The 23,986-nt window shown below is 44.3% G+C and overlaps 1 protein-coding gene across 2 annotated transcripts in view; it reads left to right on the plus strand.

The window, feature by feature from the left end:
* Positions 1-23,772, plus strand: part of VPS53 (VPS53 subunit of GARP complex) — a 139,435-nt gene extending 115,663 nt beyond the window's left edge. The window contains exons 19-22 of one of the 2 annotated variants that reach the window (XM_032428419.1): positions 1,765-1,834; positions 17,228-17,365; positions 18,889-18,993; positions 19,727-23,772. In XM_032428419.1, coding sequence (XP_032284310.1) covers positions 1,765-1,834; positions 17,228-17,365; positions 18,889-18,993; positions 19,727-19,897 — 484 coding nt within the window. In that variant the 3' untranslated portion in view covers positions 19,898-23,772. The remainder of the gene's footprint in view (positions 1-1,764; positions 1,835-17,227; positions 17,366-18,888; positions 18,994-19,726) is intronic. The other variant, XM_032428418.1, reaches the window with a different exon arrangement.
* Positions 23,773-23,986: the final 214 nt, after the last annotated feature.

The following is a 23,986-nucleotide window of genomic DNA, read 5'->3' on the forward strand; positions in this document are numbered from 1 at the left end:
CTGAGTCCTGGATATGCTGGAATTGAGGTGCCAGTGCCATTCCAATGAGGTGACCAGTACTCCATTGGGTATTTGAGCAGGCACAGATGTGTAGAGAGATCGGAGAGGGGGAGTCATGGCCCTGAGAGCAGCTTTTGCAGAGTGGGAGAGGAGGGAGCTAGCCAGCCTTTATCTTGACCTCCACACCCTGTTTTATTATCCCTCCTTCCTTGGTCATGGGCCCTATGTTCTCCTCGTCAGTCCACCCTGGGTCTGGCCTTGGTTATAGGCATTTCTCATCCCCACACCTTCCATTCTGCACCTGTACAACAGCTTTCCCTACTCAAGCCCTACAGTTTTTTCTAAAAAGCCCTCCTGCCCTATTTTTTTTTTTTTTTTTTTAAAGATTTTATTTATTTATTTGACAGAGAGAGACACAGCGAGAGAGGGAACACAAGCAGGGGGAGCAGGAGAGGGAGAAGCAGGCTTCCCGCGGAGCAGGGAGCCCGATGCGGGGCTCGATCCCAGGACCCTGGGATCATGACCTGAGCCGAAGGCAGATGCTTAACGACTGAGCCACCCAGGCGCCCCGCCCTCCTGCCCTATTAAAATTCCTTCTCCCTTTCCCCAAACCAGCTTGCCCTTCAGTCCCCAGTAAATTTTTCAGAGATCATATATTTTTTCCCTTGTTCTGAGAGTTACTCCCTTTGCAATTATTTCCTATCTTTGCATTTAACATCCTATAACTATCTCACTATCTTGTCTGTTAGGGTGTTTTCAGATGCTAGTAATAGAAGCCATGACTTAAACTCACTTAAACATAAGATGAACTTTGTATTTCGTATAACCAGAAGGTCAGAGGTAGGACACATCCAAAGATGGTTGATTCAGTGTTCAGCAATGTCACTAAGGACTCAAGTTCCTTACTCTACCCTGCTCTCCTTGGGGCTGGCTTCATCCTTAGAATGGTGGCAAAGTGGCTCTACGTGTTCTGTCCAAATGTAAGAATACCCTGAAGAAGGAGAGAAAGACTTCCCCCAGCCATGCAATGAAGTCCATTCCTCTGGTCTGATTGGCTGGCTTAGATCATGTCCCCACCTCAGGACCAGCAACAGTCAACAAGGGAATGCCATGTTCTGACTGGCTGAGGCTAATTAGAATTCACCTCTGCAGTTTAGGAGGGATCAGCTTTTCCCCAGCATTCTAAAACCACATATACCTAAATAAAACCAGGGTTTGGGCTGGAAAGAAACAGAAGGCAGTGAATGCCAGGAGGCCACAGTAGCATCTACTTTGATTTCTGTTTTCTTGTGGAAGGAAGTAGGGCCTTTAAAAAAGTTTCTGGGGCGCCTGGGTGGCTCAGTCGGTTAAGTGTCTGCCTTTGGCTCAGGTCATGATCCTGCAGTCCTGGGATCGAGCCCCACATCAGGCTCCCTGCTCTGCGGGGAGCCTGCTTCTCCCTCTGCCTCTCTCTCTCTCTCTCTCTCATGGATAAATAAATCTTAAAAAAGTTTCTGCAGTTCTTTACCAAAAAGAGAATAAGCCTGGGGCACCTGGGTGGCTCAGTCTGTTATGCATCTGACTCTTGATGTCGGCTCAGGTCATGCTCTCAGGGTCATGAGATCGAGCCCCACGTCAGGCTCTGCGTTCAGCATGGAGTCTGCTTGTCCCTCTCCCTCTTCTCCTCACCCTCACTTGTGCGTGCTTTCTCTAAAATAAGTAAAATCTTAAAAGAGAGAGAGAGAAAATAAGCCTAATTTGTCCCTTTTTTTTTTTTATTCACAGCTCCTTCATTCCCAAGTTCATCACCCACCTCTTCAAGTGCAAGCCAATTAGCATGGTGGGAGCAGAACAGGTGAGAAGAATTGGTACAGAGTCTTTTTCTTATGGCTTTTGTCTTAGGTCAAACACAAATCTTTCTAGTAGGGATTTACTCTGAAGAAATAAAATTGCTGATTTCCCATTTGGAGGACAGAAGGATGATCTGGCAGCTTAATTCATCCACTTATTTAAACCATTTTTGTTGAGCACCCGGCCGTTGTGCTGGGCCCAGGTGTACCGCAGTGAACAAAACAGAAAAGCTCTTTCCTTCGTGGTGCTCACAGCCTAGTAAGAAGGGACAGATAAGATGTGAGTTAACAAATAAATGAGAAGATAATTTTACCTTGAGTATGCTAAAGGGTATAAAACTAGGTTCTGTGAAAGAATATCTTAGGGGCATGAGGGAGTAATGGCTTTAGATTGGACACCCCGCAAAGGCTCCTCCGAGAGCTGGCGCTTGAGAAGAACTAGGAGTGAAAGGTCCAGGCAGAGGGAGCCGCAAAGGCTCTGATTATTTTGGATCCCGTAGTGGTTGGGCAGACACCGCTTCAGAATAGCAAGCAAAGAAAGGCTTCTCCTTTTGGTACTGAGACGCTGTTCACCTCACCCAAGAAGCCTTCCTTGATTAACCCCGCTCTGTTCACTTGAATTCTGTGCTTCAAGACCTCTCCTCACCGGCTGTGTCCCCTCAGCACTGATGAGTTGAGTTACATGCTGCAGCGGAGTCACCTCTTTTCAGCCACCACCTATCCAGACTGTCTGAAATCTGAGCAGCTTGAATTTGGAGAACAGTTTAAGCTACTTTAAAAACAAAAACAATAATTCAGCCCCTAATTGTTGACAAACACCTATTCAGATACAAGCTATTCATGTACTGATCATAAATGATTCTCATATATTCATTAAAATAAATCCTCTCTAGACTTCTGTGTAGCAATATTTAACCTGTTCCAGTTACATTTTATATTTGAAAGAACTCCCAACATTTTTAAGTAAGATAATATAATTCAAGACATTTCCGTAAGTCTTGCTCTTCCACCAAGTTAGTCGACTTGGTAGAGGCTCAGCTGTTTCCCAGCTCAGTGACTTGCCCTCACCCTGGGCCCTCAAGCATTGCCGACCCGAGTCATGTCCCCGGAAGACGGCAAGTTGGCATGTGCCCGGCACATCATGGATCTCTCGTGAAGTATCGAAGCCGGAGGTGTAATAGCTGTGAACATCAGGGATCTCTTGAATCTGATATGTGCACTCTATTTTAATACTCTTTTTATACTCTTTTTATACTCCTTTTGTACTTATACAAAAAGTTTTTATACTCTTTTTATAAGGCCATCGCCTTTCTAGCTTATGAAAAAGCAGTATGGTGTGAGCATGAAGATCCTGGGGTGCAGAATCATGAAGGTCTGCAGCTAAATCCTCTCTCTGCAGCACAGCAACTGCTTGTCCTTCGACAAACCTCCCAGCACGTTAGTGTCCTCATCTGGAAAATGGGGATGACGTGGTCCCACCTTGCAGGGCAGTTGTGAGGGTTGGACAAGCCCGTGCACATCAAGTGCCTGATGCAGTGCCTGGCACGTGTAAGCCCCTGGCAGATGCCAGCTCTTCCTAATTTCCGCTTTCTCAGACCGAGAACGTGCCTTTGTTTCTGCTCTCAGCACCCGCCTCACCTGGTGGTGACCTCTGGTTGCTGCCGCTGCAGGCTGTCTGGCTGACCAGCTTTAAAAGCCAGAGTCAGAATATTGTCTCAGAAAGCTTCCTGGGAGGTTGCACGGATTCAGACACTGACTGTAGAGTTTCAGTGTTTTGAAATTCTTGACTCTTCAGTGTCATAAGCATAGAAGTAATTCTCTCCATTGCAGACAGCAGGATAATGCCTCAGCATGTCTCCGGTTTCATCAGTACCTGTTCACTGGGAATTCATTCTGTCCACCTCACTGTTGTGTATAATCAGAGAGGCTGTGGAGTAATGACCTGTGTATCTAAGAGAAGCTTTAGAGTTACGAGTTACTAATGTTCTCTCTAGACTTGATGAAGCCACTGGAACATAAAGTTGGCTCGTTGGGAACATGTTTTCATGAGTTTGCAGCTTTGCCTGGGCCATACTAGCTGATTTAGTGTCTGATAACCATGATATTTTCATATTGTCACATAAATCCAATATCATATCTATGTTCCTCAGATTTTCTCTTTTTCAAAAGAATGTTAAAATAATCAGCTTGGAGTCGAAGCCCATATCTTCTGAAAAATAGCAGTTTGGCCAGTATTAACTTCTGCTTTGAGATGTGGATGAGAAAACCATCTGTGAAGCTGGGATTTTACTTTGTTCACAAGGCAAATGGGAGTGGGTGATAAGGGAGCCCAGCCTGGAAGAGGGCACGGGTGGGAACTGCAGGGCAAGGTGACCCTTGATGGATTCCCACATGAAGTTCAGGTGTAGCCAGGTCCACGCTTGCCCCGAGAATCTGAGCTGAGAAACTCAAGCAGTCCTATGGCTGGAGGCATGGTTTACTCGGGCAGCAGAACTAGGAATCAGGTAGTTAACAAAGACTGCAAAAGATTCTGACTCAGGTCTTGTAGCAGTTCTAATCCAAGCTTTCACAAAAGCTGTGGAATTGAAAGCTAAGATTTAGCCTAATCTCAGCTGCCTTTGCTTTGCCACAAAGGCACTAGATCCTAAATTTAGATTATCTTCAATACTTGTGCCGAAAATAGGAAAGGAGACATTTTCCTGCTCTTTATTCTCTTCCTGATTACTACATAAAGTGAATTATTTATCTGTGGGCCCCAGAGTCCTCTTGAGCAATTGCAAGGGCACATGGAACTGAACCATACCGATATTCATAATGCTTTTTCCTAGATCGTGATCTTTCAGAGAATCTTATGGGATTTGCAGGGTCATTAATTAGTCTTTTTTTTTTTTAAAGATTTTATTTATTTATTTGATAGAGACACAGCGAGAGAGGGAACACAATCAGGGGGAGTGGGAGAGAGAGAAGCAGGCCTCCCGCTGAGCAGGGAGCCCGATGTGGGGCTCGATCCCAAGACCCTGGGACCATGACCCGAGCCGAAGGCAGACGCTTAACAACTGAGCCACCCAGGCGCCCCTCATTAATTAGTCTTATGGCGATGGTATCTGTGACTGAGCAATCAATAGAAATAGAATCCATTTGCACAAAATTACCATAGAGGAAGCCCCACAATATGGTGTGGGAAAAAGGACCCTGAGACTTAAGGTCCAGTCCTTACTCTGCTGTTAATGGTCCCTGTGATCATGAGCCATTGCTTCCCCGCTCTAGGCTCAGTTTCCTCATGTTTAAATAAGAGCACTGAATCAGACTCTCACACGCCCCTTCTAGATCTATCATATTACGGAGTTTGAAATGTTTTGAGCAGTGTATCGCCTGTGAAGTTATTTTCTTTTCCTTTATATTATCTTTATATACATATTGACCTTGTTTTTATTGTGGTAAAACATACATAACATAAAGTTGACCATTTTAACCATTTTTAAGTGTGCAGTAGTATTAAGTACTACTGTTGTACAACCATCCACCTCCAGACCTTGTCATCTTCTTAAACTGAAACTCCATTCCCATTAAACAGTAACTTCCCTCCTGACAACCACCATTCTGCTTCCTGTCCCTGTGAATATGACTGCTCTACGTACCTTATCTAAGTAGAATCATACAGTATCTGTCCTTTTGTGTCTGGCTTATTTCACTTAGCGTGTCTTCAGGGTTTATCCATGTTTCAAAATTTCCTTCCTTCTTACAGCTGAATAATATTCCATACATATATACACACACACACATACACACACACACACACACACACTACATTTTGACCATATTAACTTTTTAAAAATTCACATAATTCAAAACCATCTGGAAAAATATTTAAAGCAAAATTTAGATTTTTTTCTTTTAAGCCCAAATACCAAGGAAAAGGAAAAAGAATCAGGTAGTACATGCATAATGGCAGTTGGAAAAAATGAGAAAATAGGATGGTTATTCTTGGGCACAGTTCTCAGTAAATCTCCAAAGTGTGGTAGGGTGTTTTTAAGCACTACTTTAAAAAAACCAAGTGGATCAATAACAATGTAATACCCATAAGCAATAGATTTAAAAATACCACCACCTCAGCAAAGTAGGAATAGAAGTAAGATGGTTGCATCTGATAAAGGTTTTATACAGAAACTTAGGAGAGGGTGTGCATTACAAGGCTAAACGCATTTGTCAGAATTACACAATTCAGAATCGTACATTCCAATATATGTACATTTTACCTCAAAAAAATTAAGTGAGGGATACGGAGCACTGACAGCAGGGTTTTCACCCCCTGCACTGTTGACATTTCAGGCCAGGGAACCTTTCACTGTGGGGCTGTCCTGTGCATTGTGGGATGTTTACCAGCACCCCTCACCGCTACCCACTAGCTGCCAGCAACACCCTCCAGATTTTGACAAGGGAAGATGTCTCCAGACATTGCCAAACATCCGAGCACGAGTGAGGGTGTAGCCAAGCCACCCCTGGTGAGAGCCGCTGGACTAGAGGCATGGATGCGGTGTGATGAGAATGACAGTGTCTTTGGTGGTAGCAGCTGCGTGGCAGGTACATAAGGAGTCATTATACTAGTCTGTGGACTTCATATATGTTTCAACTTCTCCATAATAACAAAATTTACCAGAAAAATAACACTGGTGTTACCCTACTCATGAGTAATCCAAAATAAAATTTTATTTTGAGAATTGACATAAAACCCCATGCTTCCTGAAATTAATCTAGCTTCCTTCTAGATTTTCTGATTGTAGAACTTCTGTTCAGGGGCACCTGGGTGGCTCAGTCAGTTAAGCGTTCAACTCTTGATCTCGGCTCAGGTCTTAACCTCAGGGTCGTGAGTTCAAACCCCATGTTGTGCTTCATGCTGGGTGTGGAGCCTACTTAAAAATTTTTTTAATTAAAAAAATTTTTTTAAAGAAAAGAACTTATGTTCAGAAAAACTGAACTTTCTGCTTCCAATTTTTGTGCGCATATGCTACTGTCCCAATCGTGAAGCTTTCTCCCTTTTGCGAGCTTTTTGAATCTCTTACCTACCCAATCACTCACTTTTCTCTGTCTCATTAAGCTGTGGCCCACCTTGATTTCTATGAGATCATCCTTCCCACTGAGAGCTTCTACCACTCAGTCAAAAGGGTCCTCCCGTTGTGCCACACACAGCGAGGAGACAGACATAGCCACACCCCAGAGGAGTTTACAACCATCAGCAGGGTCACCAAGGCCCTGGAGATCCATGAAGGACCAAGTAAGCTTGGGTAATCAAGGAATCAGTTAATGAAAAAAACATTACAATAAACATGCTTAATGGTCAATTATAGAAAGATTTTCTCTTCACACTAGGAATAAGACAAGGATGTCTGCTACCACCATTTCTCTCTAGCCATTTCTCTCCTATATTGCCCTTGAAGTTCTGTTGTTCAGAACAATAAGACAAAAAGGAAATTAATTCTTAAATAAAAGATAAGTACAGATTTAAAAGAAAGTAAAACTTATTTTTCACAGAGAATATGATTATGAATGACAGTATCCCCAGAAATCTACAGGTGAACTATTAGAATACAAATTTAGCAGAGTTGTAGAATATAAGGTCAGTATTAAAATTATTTTTCATATTTTTATATCCCAGCAACAAACAATTTGAAATGAAAACTTTAAATGAAACCGTACATAGTAGCATCAGGAAACAACCCAGGAATGAATCTGTCAAAGAATTGTCAAGTCTTCTACACAGAAAACAACACAATATTAAGAAACATTAAAATGGCAGGGTAGCTCAAGTTCATAGATTAAAAGACTCAATATGAAGAAGATGTCAATTCTTCCAGAATTAATCTATAGATACAGTAAACCACCAAGGGTTGGGTTGGAGGGTGTATGGGAGTGTGGGTGTAAATTGATAAGCTGATTCTAAAAGTTAGGTAGAAATGCAAAAGACTTAAGAATACCTAAAATAATCTTTTAAAAAAAACAGAGTCGGAGGACTTGCATCTCCGGCTATCAAGACTTACTTTAATGCTGTCTTAATTAGGGCTGTGTGGTACTGGCAGCAGGGGCAGATAGGCCAACAGAACAGAATCCAGTTCAGAAATAGACCCACACATACAGAGACACTTGATTTATGACCTAGTGGTACTGTAGTTCCGTTGGGAAGGGATGGTCGTCTCAATAAATAGTGCTAATTGAATATCCAAATGGGGGAAAAAATTAATCTTGACCTTTACCCCACACCATATACAAAAATCAGTTCCAGCAAGGACATGGAGGAATTGGAACTCCTCCACTTCTGGTGAGAATGTAAAATGCCGAAATTGTGGGAAGCACTTCGGCAGTTTCTCGAAAAGTGAAACATAGAGTTACCATACATACCCTAGATACATACCCAAAAGAATTGGAAAAGTATGTTCACACGAAAACTTGTGCACAGATGTTCATAGCAGCATTATTCATAATAGCCAAAAAGTAGAAACGACTCAAATGTGTATCAACTGATGAATGGAGAAAGGAATGTGGTATAATCTCACAAGGGAGTATTATTTAGCCATAAACAGGAATGAAGTACTTATTCATGCTACAACATAGATGAACCTTGGAAACATTACACTAAGTGGAAGAAGCCAGATATAAGAGGCCACATGTTGTATGATTCCATTTACATGAAATTTCCAGAACAGGCAAATCTAAAAGAAAGTAGATTCATGGTTGGTGAGGGCAAGGGGAAAGGAGGGAACAGGATGTGATTGCAAAGAGGTATGGGGTTTCTTTGTGGAGTGATGACATGTTTCGGAACTAGATCGTGGTTATGGTTGCACAACCTTGTGAATATACTAAAAAAAAAAAACCCTGAGTCATACTTTAAAAGGGTAAATATTATTATATATGAATTGAATCTCAATTAAAAAAAACAATTCCAGGTGGATTAAAGCTCTAAAGGTGAAAAATAGGGGTGCCTGGTGGCTCAGTTGGTTGGGCGGCCAACTCTTGATTTCAGCACAGGTCATGATTTCAGGGACCTGGGATGGAGCCCCACGTCAGGCTCTGCTCGGCAGGGAGTCTGGTTCAGAATTCTCTCTCTCCCTCTGCCCCTCCTGCCGCTCGCTCGTGCTCTTTCTGTCTCTAAAATGATAAATCTTTACTAAATAAATACCTTCTAAAAAAAATAATTAATTAATACCTTCTGGGAATGTGCCTTTATCTTCTCAGTGTTTTCACCACTAGTGATGGTCATGTCGCCCCCCAAGATTTGTAGGAGGCTCTTTTTTTTTTTTTTTAGAGAGGAAGGGTCGGGAGAGAGGCAGAGGAAGAGAGAATCTTAAGCAGGCTTCACACCCAGCATGGAGCCTGACACATGGCTCCATCTCACAACCCTGAGATCATGACCTGAGCCAAAATCAAGAGTCAGATGCTTAACTGACTGAGCCACCCAGGTGCCCCTGTAGGAGGCTTTTTAAGAAATGAACCCTCCTGGGGTGCCTGGGTGGCTCGGTTGGTTAAGCACCTGCCTTGGGCTCAGGTCATGACCCCAGGGTCGTGGGATCCAGCCTGTTGTTGGACTCCCTGCTCAGCGGGGAGCCTGCTTCGCCCTCTCCCTCTGCCTGCCGCTCTGCCTGCTCCTGCGCTCTCTCTGTCAAATAAATAAATAAAATCTTAAAAAAAAAAAAGAAAAGAAAAGAACCCTCCAGGGGTGCCTGGGTGAATCAGTCAGTTAAGCATCCCACTCATGATTTCGGCTCAGGTCATGATCTCTCAGGGTCGTGAGATCGAGCCCCACGTTGGGCTCCTCGCTCAGGGGGTAGTCTGAGATTCTCTCCCTCTCCTTCTGGCCCTCCCCCACTCATGCTCATATGCTTTCTCACTCGCGCTCTCTTGCACTCTTTCTCTCTCTTAAATAAATCTTAAAAAAAAGAGAAGAGGGCACCTGGGTGGCTCAGTCATTAAGCGTCTGCCTTCGGCTCAGGTCGTGATCCCAGGGCCCTGGGATCGAGTTCCACATCGGGCTCCCTGCTCTGCAGGAAGCCTGCTTCTCCCTCTCCCACTCCCCCTGCTTGTGTTCCTGCTCTCGCTATGTCTCTCTCTGTCAAAAAAATAAATAAAATCTTTTTTAAAAAAAAAGAAAAGAAATGAACCCTCAAACTTTTCATGTCTGGGTGATGACCTTCCACAGACACAAGCTGGCCAGCCCTGCACCCCAACAGCACACGAACAACGGGAACCGTACCACCCCAAAAGTTTTCTCTGAGGCTCAAACAAATTTGGCTGATGACCACCTCTTGCCCAATGCTTCATGCCTAAGGAGATGAACTATTAGCTATATTCAAAGATGAAAACCAGCAGATTTCCATGATAAATGGAGCCTTCACCTGCACTTCCCACAGACAGCTGCAAAGCCTGTCAGACTGGCTTTTGCCTTTTCTGACCTCATTGGTTTTTGTAAAACCTGAGACCAAGGTTTCCATCTGTTCAGCTGTCTGGTGAGAACGGAATTTTATTGTGACTGGCCAGGGACTGAAAATGTCCTATCTCTCAAGATATGGGAGACCCAAAGAATTATGTCAAGTTCATTCAAAACTCTTCCTGTCACTTAAGACTATGCAATTATTTATGCATACAATATGTCTCTGGGAAGTGGGAAGATAGAAAAAGTAGGAAGTATCCCCATATGTTTTAAAACATAATTATCTTTTCCCACCAACAAATAGTGCAAAGACATGGCTTTGATTTTGAGAGGGCTCTGAAAATTTGCTGCATGGAAGATAAAGTTAAATCCTTACCAGGCATCAAATAACATATTAAAAAAGGGTGGGGGGCTCCTGGGTGGCTCAGTCGTTAAGCATCTGCCTTCGGCTCAGGTCATGATCCCAGGGTCCTGGGATCGAGCCCCGCATCGGGCTCCCTGCTCTGCGGGAAGCCTGCTTCTCCCTCTCCCTCTCCCCCTGCTTGTGTTCCCTCTCTTGCTGTGTCTCTCTCTGTCAAATAAATAAATAAAATACTAAAAAAAAAAGAGAGAGAAAAAAAGAAATATTCCCAGTTAACGAAAGTATAGAAACTAATGTCAAGAATACTGGCGTAACACTTAGCTCAGTCGAATCTTTTTTTTTTTTTTTAAGATTTTATTTATTCATTTGAGACACAGAGATACAGAGAGAGAGAGCCTGAGCAGGGAGAGAGGCAGAGGGAGAAGGAGAAGCAGGCTCCCCGCTGAGCCAGGAGCCCAATGTGGGGCTCGATCCCAGGACCCTGGGATCATGACCTGAGCCGAAGGCAGATGCATAACCATCTGAGCCACCCAGGCGCCCCAGCTCAGTCAAATCTTAACATGTTCCCACATTTTCTTTAGATTTTTTTAATTAAATCATTACAGTTATTACTGAAGCCCCCTGTGTACCCTGCGCTGCCATTCCCCTCCCTCCAGGCCCAGAGGTAACCATTACTCTGATTTTTATTTTTATCATTCCCATGTGTATTTTGGTATGTTGCATCTGTATATATTCTCAAATTAAATGTGATTTTGTTTGCATTTTAAAATTTCATATAAATGGCACTATACATATCCTTTCCCGGCTTGCTTTTTTTGCCTAACATAGTTTTTTGAGATGTATCCATGTTGATGTATGTTGTTTGAATTCATTCATTTTAACTTCAGTATCCTATTGGCGTGAATATGCCACCGTTCGTTTATCCATTCAGCTGTTGATGGACATTTAGATTGTTTCCAGTCTTTTGCTTTTACAAACAGTGGATGCAGGGAACATTTTTCACATGGGCAAGAATTTCTCTAAAGGATGTAAGTGTGAGGGCTGTATTATGGGTTATGCACATCCCCAGGTAGGAAAACATTACTGAATTCCCCCCAAAGTGCTTTAATTTGTACTCTTACCACAAGTGTGAATTTCATTGCACTACATCCATGCCACCATTTGGTGTTATCAACCTTTTTACTTTTGCCTCTCTGATGATTATGAAACAGTATAAAATTGTGTTTTTAATTTGCATTTACTGGATTACTAATAATGTCAAGTATCATATCAGATGCCTCATGAGCACTTGAGTTTCTGCTTTTGTGAATTGCCTGTTCAAATCTTTGCCCCACTGTTGCTGTTATTATTGCTATTGGGGTTGCTGATCTTTTTTGTTGTTGTTGCTTTGTAGGAATCTTTATGTATTTGAATATTACTCCTTTGCCGGTACTGCAGATACCCTTTTCGGTTTGTGTCTTTCCTTTGTTTATGTACCTTTTGATATAGCCTCATCTTAAGGTAATAGATTTTTCGATCTGTCCTCTTTCACATTCTTCTCTACCTATAAGTAATAAGAATATCTCTGTTTTCTTCTTAAAGTTTTTCTTTTCATATCTGTGTTTTTAATCTACCTGGGATTTAGCATGCTTATTCTTCAGAAGCATGTTTTGGGTTCCCTCTGAGCAAAAGCCGTGATCATTTCTAGTGGGCTCTGAGAAGTGTTCTGATGCTGGGCTCCTCGTATAGGCCTCAAGCAGTCTATCCTCATCTCTCCTATGCATGCTTAGGTACTTTACTCTGTAAACCCATGGCCTTTTCAAAAAACAGATAGTAGGAGAGTAAGAATTTTCATCTCTGGAAACCAAGAAGAGTTAAAAATGCCCCAGGTGGAATGACTGACGGAGGTTTAACTAGCCATACTACTACATGGAATTACTCTTTCCTTAGTGTAGCTTACTCACCAGTTTTTTTTAATTAAGGCTTTATGTTTTTTAGGGCAGTTCAAGGCCTACAACAAAACTGAGGGGCAGGTATAGAGAGTTCCCAAATGCCTCCCTGCCCCCATGAGAAGCATGGCCTCTCATCCATTATCAATATCCTGTACCAGATTGATACATTTGTTCCAATTGCTGAACCTACATTGACACATCATCATCACTCAGAGTCTGTAGTTTACATTATGGTTCACTCTTGGTGTTACATTCTGTGGGTTCAGACAAGTGTATCATGGCATATATCCATCATTATGGTATCATACAGAGTAGTTTCACTGCCCTAAAAATCCTCTGCACTCCACCTATCCATCCCATCCACCTCCCCCAATTCCTGGCCACCACTGATCTTTGTACTTTTTCCATAGTTTTGCCTTTTCTAGAATGTCATATAGTTGTAATCATATAGTATATAGCCTTTTCAGATTGGCTTCTTTTACTTAGTAGTATGCATTTAAAGTTCCTCCATGTCTTTTCATGGCTTTATAGCTCATTTCTGCTTAGCACTGAATAATATTCCATTCTCTGGATTACCACAGTTTATTCAGCTACTAAAGGACATCTTGGTTGCTTCCAAGTTTTGGCAGTTATGAATAAATCTGTTAGAAACATCTGTGTATAGGTTTTTGTGTGGATATATGTTTTCAACTCCTTTAGGTAAACAACGTAGGAACACTATTGCTGGGTTGTTTGGTAAAGTATGTTTAGTTTTGTAAGAAACCACCAAACTATTTTCCAAAGTGGCTGTACCATTTTGCATTCCCACCAACGAGTGAGAGTTCCTGTTGCTCCGCATCCTCATCAGCATTTGGTGTTGTCAGTGTTCCGGATTTTGGCCATTCTTTTTTTTTTTTTTTTTTTTTAAAGATTTTATGTATTTATTTGAGAGAGAGAGAGAGCACATGAGAGGGGGAGGGCCAGAGGGAGAAGCAGACTCCCCGCTGAGCAGGGAGCCCGATGCGGGACTCGATCCTGGGACTCCAGGATCATGACCTGAGCCGAAGGCAGCCGCTTAACCAACTGAGCCACCCAGGCGCCCTATTTTGGCCATTCTAGTAGATGTGTAGTGGTATCTTGTTGGTTAAATTTGCATTTCCCTGGTGACATATAATGTGGAGCGTATTTACAAATGCTTATTTGCCATCTGTGTATCTTCTTTCGTGAGGTGTCTATAAGGTCTTTGGCCCATTTTTACTTATTTATTTATTTTAAGATATTTTTATATATTCATTTGAGAGAGAGAGCGAGAGCACCAGCAGAGGGGAGAGGCAGCGGGAGAAGCAGGCTCCCCGCTGAGCAGTGAGCCCAATGCAGGCTGGATCCCAGGACCTGGAGATAATGACTTGAACCGAAGGCAGATGCTTAACCATCTGAGCCACTCAGGCTCCCCTTGCCCATTTTTTAATTTGGGTTGTTTTCTTATTGTTGAGTTTTAAGAGTTCTTTACATATTTTATATCACATTCCCTTATCACATACGTCTTTTGCAAATGTTTTTCCCAGTCTGTGGCTTGTCTTCTCACTCCCTTGATACTGTCTTTTGCAGAACAGAAGTTTTTCATTTTAATGACGTCCAGCTTATCACTGACTTCTTTCATGGATCACGTCCTTGGTGTTATGTATAAACAATCATTACCATACCCAAGGTCATCTAGGTTTTCTCCTATGTTACCTTCTAGGAGTTTTCTAGTTTTGTGTTTTACAGTTAGGTCGGTGATCCATTCTGAATTTTTGTGAAGGGTGGAAGGTCCTTCTCTAGGTTCATTTTCTTTGCACGTGGATGTCCAGTTGTTCCAGCACAATTTGTTGAAAAGACGGTCTTTGCTCCCCTATATTGCTTTTGCTCCTTTGTGAAAGATCAGTTGGCTGTATTTGTGGGGGTTCTGTATTCTGCTTCATTGATCTGTTTGTCTGTTCTTCGCCAACACTACACCGTCTTGATTACTGAAGCTTGATAATAAATCCTGAAGTAAGGTAGTGTCAGTCCTCCAACTTTGTTCTCCTCCTTCAATAATGTGTTGACTATTCTGGGTCTTTTGCTTCTGCATATAAACTTTAGAATCCGTTTGTCAACACCTCACCGTTTTTTGAGAGCAATATTTCTAGTAAGTAATTCCAAGTAAAACATAGATGTCTTCTCCAAACTTTTATACTGTTGTCAAAATTATAATCACATGACCATTAAGTCAATGATGTCTCTCATTAATGAGTTTATCCTACCTTTAGTTGGTTATTCTCCTGTCCATAGCAAAGCACAGGGGGATGGGAAAGCAACGTCCCAGGCCCTAAGGGCTCCCATTCCGTCCCTGCTCCACGTACTTATGAAAGGCTTTCTGAGAGGAGCGGTAGTGGCAGAAAAAACAGGCCTTGTCCTAAACATAAGATTGATTCACCATCAGAGTGCGGGGCGCCGGGGTGGCTCAGTCGGTTAAGCGTCTGCCTTCGGCTCAGGTCATGATCCCGGGGTCCTGGGATCGAGCCCCGCGTCGGGCTCCCTGCTCAGCGGGGAGCCTGCTTCTCCCTCTCCCTCTGCCTGTCACTCCCCCTGCTTGTGCTCTCTCTCTGTCAAATAAATAAATAGAATCTTTTAAAAATGTTTAAAAAAAAAAAAAAGATTCACCATCAGAGCAGTGGTTTGTCACCCCACTGCCACCTTTGGTGGGTATGTGATTCTCTTCTCCTAAACTGCCGGAGCAGGCCAGAGTGTATATGCCCTTGGAGGCTTCAGCCATTTCCCTGCCACCTGCTTGCCAACAGCACAGCTGCTTTGCGGTACGTGTGGAGTCAGCAGGAAACAGTGTGAACTCTAAGCCAACACTGTTCCATAGCATGGCTCAGGGCAGCAGGAAATGGAGATCCAGCGTCCTGTCCACCTCATCATCCAACGCCTGTCCATTATGTGAGATACATCTAACCCCTATCCATCATGTGACATACTTTCAGCAAGTTATTTAACCTCTAGAACTTTGATTTTGTCATCTATAAAATGGGAACAATAAATAGCTATGGGGCAGGCTCTTGTAAAGATTAAATGAGATGAAACATCCCTAGCATCTTTCCTGGCAGTTGGTGGGCAACCAGGAAGGCTAATATCCTTCCAAATAATTGGCATCCAGAGAACGGAAGGAAGGAACAAAGGAACGAAGGAAGGAAAAGGCAGATTGTTACCAAGATACTGATGTTTAAATTTGGTTTCATCTTCTACATCCTCACTAACATCCAAAAATACAGCAATACTGGGGCATCTGGCTGGCTCAGTCGGTGAAGTGTGCAACTCTTGAGCTCAAAGTCTTGAGTCCAAGCTCCATATTGGGTGTAGAGCTTACTTTAAAGAAGAAAATTATGATCTCTCTCTACCTCTCTCTCTCTTCTCTCTCTCTCTTTATATATATATATTATATATACACCAATACCAAGTTACCACTTTTTGCCTGTTGAATAAGCAAGATTTTTACGACAGTTTTCAGTGCTGATGAGGGTGTAGCCTGCACTTCTGGCAGATATGTGAGTAGGCCCGCATTCCGTTTGAAAAGCAGTTCAAGATATGTATCAAAAACCTTACAATGTTCTTATCCTTTGATCTGTCCCAAAGACTCTCCTGAGGAAATGCCTTTGATAGACCTAGAATTGTCTGTACAAAGTTGTTCGCCACAGCATTCATTATTTATAGTAGTAAAAATCTAGGGGTGGCTGGGTGACTCAGTCAGTTGTGTCCAATTCTTGATTTCAGCTCAGGTCATGATCTCAAAGTCATGGGATCAAGCCCTCCATCGGGCTCTACCTCAGTGCAGAGTCTGCTTGTCCCTGTCTCTCTGCTCCTCCCCATGCTCATTCTCTGTCTCTAAAATAAATAAAATCTTATAAATAAATAATAAATAAATTAAAATAAAGTTTTGTACACACACACCATAGAGTAAGTATAGCCATTAAGAATAGTTTTTAAGACTGCCAAGATGGGAAAATAAAATATAAAAACTTCATATATTATCTGGGAAAACCAGGTTATAAAACTGTATATATACTATGATTCTAACTTAGTGGGGTTTTTTTTTATTTTATTATTTTATTTTTTTATTTTTTATTTATTTTTTTTTACACAGGGCTTGAACTCATGGCCCTGAGATAAAGACCTGAGCTGAGATCAAGAGTCAGATGCTTAACCGACTGAGCCACCCAGGCGCCCTTCTAGTTTAGTTTTGTATACACACACATAGACTGGCAGGAATTATACCACATCTTTTCTCTAGCTTTATTGAGATATAACTGACATATAACACTGTGTAAGTCTAAAGGTACAGTGTGTTGATTTGATACATTTATATATTGCAAAATGATTTCCACCACAGCATTAGTTAACACCTCCATCCTTTCACATAATTACCATTTCTATTTTGTGGTGAGAACATTGAAGATCTACTCTCTTACCAACTTTCAAAGGAATATACCACATTTAGCTGTGTCTTCTGTGTTTTTTCCTGGACAGTAGGAGTTGTAATGAATGTTTTTCCTTTCATAATTTTGTTTATTTTCCAAATTCTCTCCAATGTAGTACATTTAAAATCAGGAAAATGGTATTAATTGGCGTAGGTATACTAAGCATTGTGTCCCTTTGAAGTAGCTAGTAATATTCTGCTTCATTCCCACAGCTGTTGCTGGACACCCATTCCTTGAAGATGGTCCTGCTCGATCTACCTTCCATTGGCTCACAGGTGGTGAGGAAAGCACCTGCCAGTTACACTAAGATTGTTGTGAAAGGCATGACTCGGGCGGAAATGATACTCAAGGTGGGGCTTGTATCTTCTTCAGGGTTTCTGTTAAAAGGGGCTGGTTATCTGATGACTTATTCCAAGTAGAACTGGTTTTGGAAAGTATAGATTAGGGCCTGTGTCCGTCAGTCCCAAAGGATTGTCCACATTCTTTGGCTGGACTAGATTTTGGCCTCATCAGATATTGTTGAAAGTCAATGGACAGTTACTCAGGGGATCAGTAATTCTTTCTGACAAATGAATTTTTCTTTGCAAAGGGATTCTCTTGTAGTGGGATTTGGCCAAGATTGGAAATTAGGTGGGTTGTCGCGGTGAATCAGTGTCTCAGTCAAGGATCTCTTTGCTTCTCAGCAGGAATTTCCAGCCCAGGTATCAGTTACTCCCTTCCACATAAACCTCTTCAGCTTTCTGTACTCTGCAACTTTACAGGAACTCCAACAGATGTTGCAGTAATTGAATCTAATCAGCAAATGGGCTTTCTAAAGCCCCATTTAACAAATTATTATATGTGGGTGATGATGTTGAAAATGTCTGAAGCCTTGAGCACCTGCATCTGATTTTCACCTGCCCTTGAGAAGAGAGGGGGGCCTCTTGGGGGAGGGGAGAAGGCTGGAGAACAAATGGAACTATCATGAAATGTTCCTAAAAGTGCAGGGCCTGCAGGCTTGTCAGGTCTGTCTCCCAAACAGAATGGCTCAAATGATGGCAGGAGTGAAAAGTAGCTATGGGACCTGAGACACGCACGGGACCAGGTGAGGGTCCAGCCTGAGGAACTCGGAAGCAGCCTAATCCGATTCTCCCCACAGCTGTCTTCCTCACCGGGGAGGAGAGCATGCAGCTTGGGAGCTGTCTGCAGGGAATTTCTGAGTGAACTACTCCTTCCTTGCCCCTCTGTGGTCCATTCTCAGGAGTTCAAAACAAAACCAGTCTACTGCAGGAAGAAAATCAGACACTGCATTCCAAAACCAAGTAGGATTGAATTTGAGGATCGCAATGCCATTTGTATATTAATCTTCAATTTAAACAATGTAGTTAAATGAAGTTCAGATTTTAAGTCTTGAAGAGTGAGGCAGCTTTGGGATTTTTGTCCTTGGGAAAATCCACTTAGATCTATGGCTTTTGCGACCCATCCCTCAGGGATAAAGGTGCCTCAGGACAGAAGGAGCAGGTATCATGAACCCGTCTCCAAACAGGAAGACTCTCCAACAAGGTGTTTCACAAATGGTTCTGCTATGTAAAAATCACCTGGGACCCACCCGGGTCCTTCTGAGTTAAAATCTTCAGGAGGGGGACATAGAAATCTGTTACTTAAGAAGCAACCCAGGTGATATTTATGCTTTAGCAAATTTAAGAAACATTGCTCTCATTGAATTTTGAGATGAAATAGGCCATCGGGACATTTCTGAGCTTAGGGCTGCTGTTGCTTAAGGAAATCTTACAGAATCCGTTTCGTGGTCAGCTTGCAAGCAGGGAAAAATGATCACCTGCCTTGCAGTCATGACTTTCCCTGCAGGCCTACTCCTGTCTCTCTCCCCTGGTAGGTAGTGATGGCCCCTCACGAACCATTGGTGGTGTTTGTTGACAACTATATCAAACTCCTTACGGACTGCAACACAGAAACCTTCCAGAAGATACTGGACATGAAGGTTAGTTCAGTGCCTTGTTTTGTCCACACTTGCATACCTTTGTCACACTCAGTGGTTCTTTTCTTTTTTTTTTTTTTTTTTTAAAGTTTTTTTTTTTTTTTTTGAGACAGAGAGAATGGGAGAGAGAGAGCACATGAGGGGGGGAGGGTCAGAGGGAGAAGCAGGCTCCCTGCCGAGCAGGGAGCCCGATGCGGGACTCGATCCAGGGACTCCAGGATCATGACCTGAGCCGAAGGCAGTCGCTTAACCAACTGAGCCACCCAGGCGCCCCTCACACTCAGTGGTTCTTAACGGGGGCTGGGGGGTGGGATACGGGCTCCTGGGGAGCTTTCTCAAAGTGCATAGGCCTGACCCCATGCTGCAAACCAGATTCTAAGAAGTCTTCTGAGGAGAAGGGTCCCAGGCCGACTTCCTGTTGCTGCTGGTAGCTCCGTGCCCCTTCAAGAACCAGAAGGCTGGGGGCAGAAGGAGCGCAGTGGAGAGGACTAGTACCCTTCCCCACGCTGTCCCTTCTCTCTCCACCCCTTCTTTCTCTCCTTTCCTTTTATCTGTTTTCCCTCCCTCTGCTTTTCTCCCGGGCTACTACTGGCCCGGGCTGGTAACACCCCTGAAGAAAGTGTTCATCCTCAGCCTAGAGTAATGATGCCGTTTGCACAACCAGATACTGCACTTTCCCCTCAGGCCTTTCTGGGGCCAGATTTCGTGATTATCCTCCTTTGTCTTTCAACCTCAGGGGCTGAAGAGAAGCGAGCAGAGCAGCATGCTGGAACTCTTGCGCCAGAGGCTCCCCACCCCGCCTTCGGGGCCAGAAGGCTCGGGCTCACTGTCCCTGCTGGCTCCGACACCGGAACAGGAGTCATCTCGGATCCGCAAGCTGGAGAAACTGATTAAAAAGAGACTGTAGGAGCCTACACAGGGCACTTTTTTCCCCTGGCCCGTGACCCTCAGCACCCCGCTGCCCGGAAGCCCCCCCCCGCCCACCTCTCCTGTGCTCACCCTGACTTTCAAATCATCAGTCTTGAAACTTCCTGGGACATTTGGGTTGTTCATGAGTCTTCCCCATGACCTGTCTTGATTCGCGTCCTGATCAAGAAGCCAAGCAAGGGCAGGGTGATGAAAAGCCTCCTTAGTTGGTCCCGGATTCCTGCAGCAGAGGCAGTGGTGGGCGAAAGGGCCCTGCAGTCCACTTGTGTCCCCCCTGTCCAGTTGTCACTGGCCTCGCCGCCTCACCTCTGCAGTGACATCGCCCGGCATGTGGCCCCGTCTCCCGTGCCTGTGCAGGCAACTTGGGTGAGAAACCCTGGGTCTCCCCCATTCCATCTGCCGCTGTTTGAGGTTACCTCTGCAGCCAGGCCCTAAGATTTGTCCTCTCTGCTCTGTGAGCGTGGCTCTGGGGCCCAAGTTGGCAAATGGCAGGTGGAGGACATCGGCCTTGCCTTATGAAGGCCATGGAGGCAGGAGCACTCTTCCTTGTAGATCCATTTCCTGGTACGTATTGTCATGACTGGGGCAGTGCGTTCTTCCCGTTTCCCCCTAACCTGCAGTCCTCTGTATACATCCAAGGAGAAATTCCCACTGTATCTCTCACCCAGGAAGATTGTATGTGCCAGGCCTTGGAAGCAGATGTCCTCTGTGCCATAGGGCTCCTTGCTTGGGGGTGGGGGTAGACCCATATCTGCACACTCACTGCATGACGTAAGCAGATTATTTTCTCCATTTCTTTATTCCCACCCTGCTCCTGACTTCTAGAGGAGGGATTGCCTTCTGTGAAGAGAAACTAAGATGTTTTCCTAGAAGAATTGTCCTAGGCTTTCTCCTCAGATGAAGCTGTGGGACAGTGCAGGAGGCCTGGGCCCTCTAATCCCCTTCCTGCCCATTTATTTTCAAGCCCAAATTACTTTCCAGAATGATCTGAAACAACAAAGGTGATGTCAAGTGCCAGAATGACATATGACTTTATTACTAACGGGAAAGAACCCAGGTCCATGGATACCTTAGGAACAGAATGTTGACTTTAAACACCTGCTCAGAGCCTGGCCCAGCCCAGAACACACCCCGCCCCCTGACCCCTGGCCTGCCTGGCCTGTCCGCTGGCGCGCAGCCGGCACAGCTTGGCAGAGAGAACTGCCTCCGTCCTCACATCGTCCTGCAGCGCGAGAACGGGCAGCGTAGCAGGTAGCTGCCCTGATTGGCCAGGTTCGCGGGGACCCCGAACCCCAGCTCACCGTGACCACAGCCTCGGGGGGGCTGCTGTTAGTGTGGGCATTCTTCGGGAATTCGGAACAAGTTGCTGGCCAGGTGGGGAGAGAGCTAAGGAGGAAGGAGGAGCTCTTTACAGAGAAGGCACGTAACAGGCCTCAGGATAAAATTGGGATATCATATAGCACTCAGAAATGGGTTTTGGATAGAGGAAGTTTCCTGAAAATCCATACAACTTGTGATAGCCGCACAGGAGGACACTTTAAGGTCTGAAAAGCAGACCAGGAACTGATGATTTCCCCCCTTCTTGTTCCCCAATCCCCCTCCCTCTCCGTTAACCTCCTCCCAGACTCTGTCCACCGGCCCCAGCTTTGATCCTGAGCCCTGTTTCTTCCTCAGCTTCCAGGCTCCTCTTGCTTGTCCGTGTGACTCTGACATGCTGAGCATCTCAAACTCAACAGCGCTGGGAAGAAAGTGCGGCCCTTGGCTGAGCTCTCAGGAAAAGCTTGCTAAATAAGGAAAGGGCAGATAGGATGGGGAGGGGATTGGGCAAGCACGCGGGCAGAGCAGCCGGCAAGACGTCACTTTGCCGGGACAGCCGTCGTCTCACTCCGGTGATGTCCTACCGCCCGCACTAATGGAGGTTAGCCTCTCTTCCTGCTCTTGAAAGGGGGGCCGATGGGCCCATCTGCAAACAGCACAGCCATTTGGGCCAGCCATCGTCAACCTGGGGAGCCGGGGAAGCCGGCGGACTCCACCTGGTTCTTGTCCCTCTCGGTGTTTATAGATGCACACTTCTCTTTTTGGTTCATTCCTGAGGAGTCGTTTTCTGTACATCCCCGTAACACATTGAGATGTCAAGCCGCTGTTTTCTCCCAGTTGGTGGTCACAGCCAGGGAAGTTGCTCTCTTGATTTATTATATTGTCAGGAATCTCCAAGGAGCTAACAGATGTCAGTAGGAGTTATATTAAATGTCTCGTTGATGGGGTCTGAATGCTGTGTATGCATCCTCTAAAGACAGAGCACGTTTCTCAACTGGGGGTACGCATCAGAATCACCTGGGGCCCTTTTTACACGTACAGTTGCCTGGAGATTCTGAATCAGTATGTCTGGAGTGGGGCCAGGCATAGAAGTAATTATAACGTTTACCCCTTTGTTAAAAACCACTGCAGTAGAGAGAAATTTGCTTTATCACAGTGTTCCTGTAGCACATTTTCATAAATGTATATTTTTCCTGGCTCTCTAAGCAAGTGTAATTCCTATACAGTTGAGCTGGTACCAACATGGTAAAGATTCGTTGCTAATATCCAGCAGCTTTAATTTTAAGCTTGTGTTGATGATAGGGATCATGCCAGAATTGTGCTGTCCCTATACAGACTAGAATTCTTAAAGTTTTGGCTGCCAAGCCCCAAACAGATTTGTTCTATTACTGTCACTTCAAAATAACATGAAGGAGGACTCACTGGTAATAACTGTAACAAACAACACTGTTACTCAGCTAAATTAGATATTGTACCCATTCCTCCCCCCACTTTCTCTAACTCTTTAAAAAAAAAAAAAACTTTGAAGACACTTTATGTGGTTAAAATAAATATTAATAATTTATGATTGATAAAGATCTGCTGTTCTTCTTACGGACAGACTTCCTGATAGCTGGCTTAGAGGTGCCCAGGCTGGAGAAAGTTCCGTTTGGATCATAACAGTGAGACAGGAACCACAATGGACAGAGTGTTTTGACCTCCAAGTTCAGTTCTGGAATTGAAACTGTCACCACTCCTCCCTCTCTTAAAGAACAAAGAACTAGTACCTAGGACTTTGCCTGCCCCCCAGAGAAAGATGCCTGGTCTCTCATGCCCAGGATGGCTCTTCGGTGCTGATCAAATGGACTGAGAGCAGACTGCCAAAGACCAGGGTGACAGTCACAGGGCGGACGGGGCAAGCAAGCAGGTCTGTGGCTGCTGCCTGATGGGGGGGCTCTTACCCCAGCCCGTCCTGGATTGCTGTTGCACAAGGAAATCTAGTCCCCCTGTTTGCGGAATGCTAGGGAAAATGCCAAAAGGTCACAGCTGAAAATGTAATTCCTCTCCCTGGGAAGAGAAGTCTCCAAAATAACTAGCTTGCTGATGGTGAAAGCAAGGGTTTCACACTTCTGATCTACTCCAAGTCAGATTTCTAAAAATAAAATCATTAGAACTGCATTGGGCCACTTAAACAATAGCCTTGGAAACATGGCCCCATGAGAAGCTGGAGTGCAGAAAGAGTCCGTGTTGCAAATCCAAATTTCCAGTCTCATTCTAGGATTTATCAGAAGAGATAGTCTCTCAAACCCTCAAACTTCTATACCTTTGGGAGATATCAATTTCCTTAAAATAAAGGGACTGCTTTTTGTGTAAATATCTTTCATTTCCCCCATCTGGAAGTGATTTCTCGGTGCATATTGGAGCATGAAGTACTACAGTTAATTAAAGCATTACTGGATGTCATTTGCTAGGGTGTATTTCCTCACTGTTGACAGAAAACAGAATGGACCATAGGAAAGAATCAGGAAGCTCATGAGCCGTGGGCCCCCCGCAGCGTTTCCCCTGCCCCCTGCCCAAGACGGGGCCCTTCCCTGGCTCCCGAAGGGAGCAATGCCTGAAGACAGCCCCGCTCGTCGGCAGGGTCCTAGCATGTCTGGGCTGTGCTGGACACCCTCTATAAATATGTATAAAGTGTGCTGCTTCCAATTTGGAACTCTTCCTGTGCCCTGAATTTCTATCCTGTTGACTTTCCCTTCTCCACTGTGCTGTTCCA

Source organism: Phoca vitulina, unplaced genomic scaffold (genome assembly GCF_004348235.1).
Source record: "Phoca vitulina isolate PV1807 unplaced genomic scaffold, GSC_HSeal_1.0 scaffold40, whole genome shotgun sequence".
NCBI lineage: Eukaryota > Metazoa > Chordata > Mammalia > Carnivora > Phocidae > Phoca > Phoca vitulina.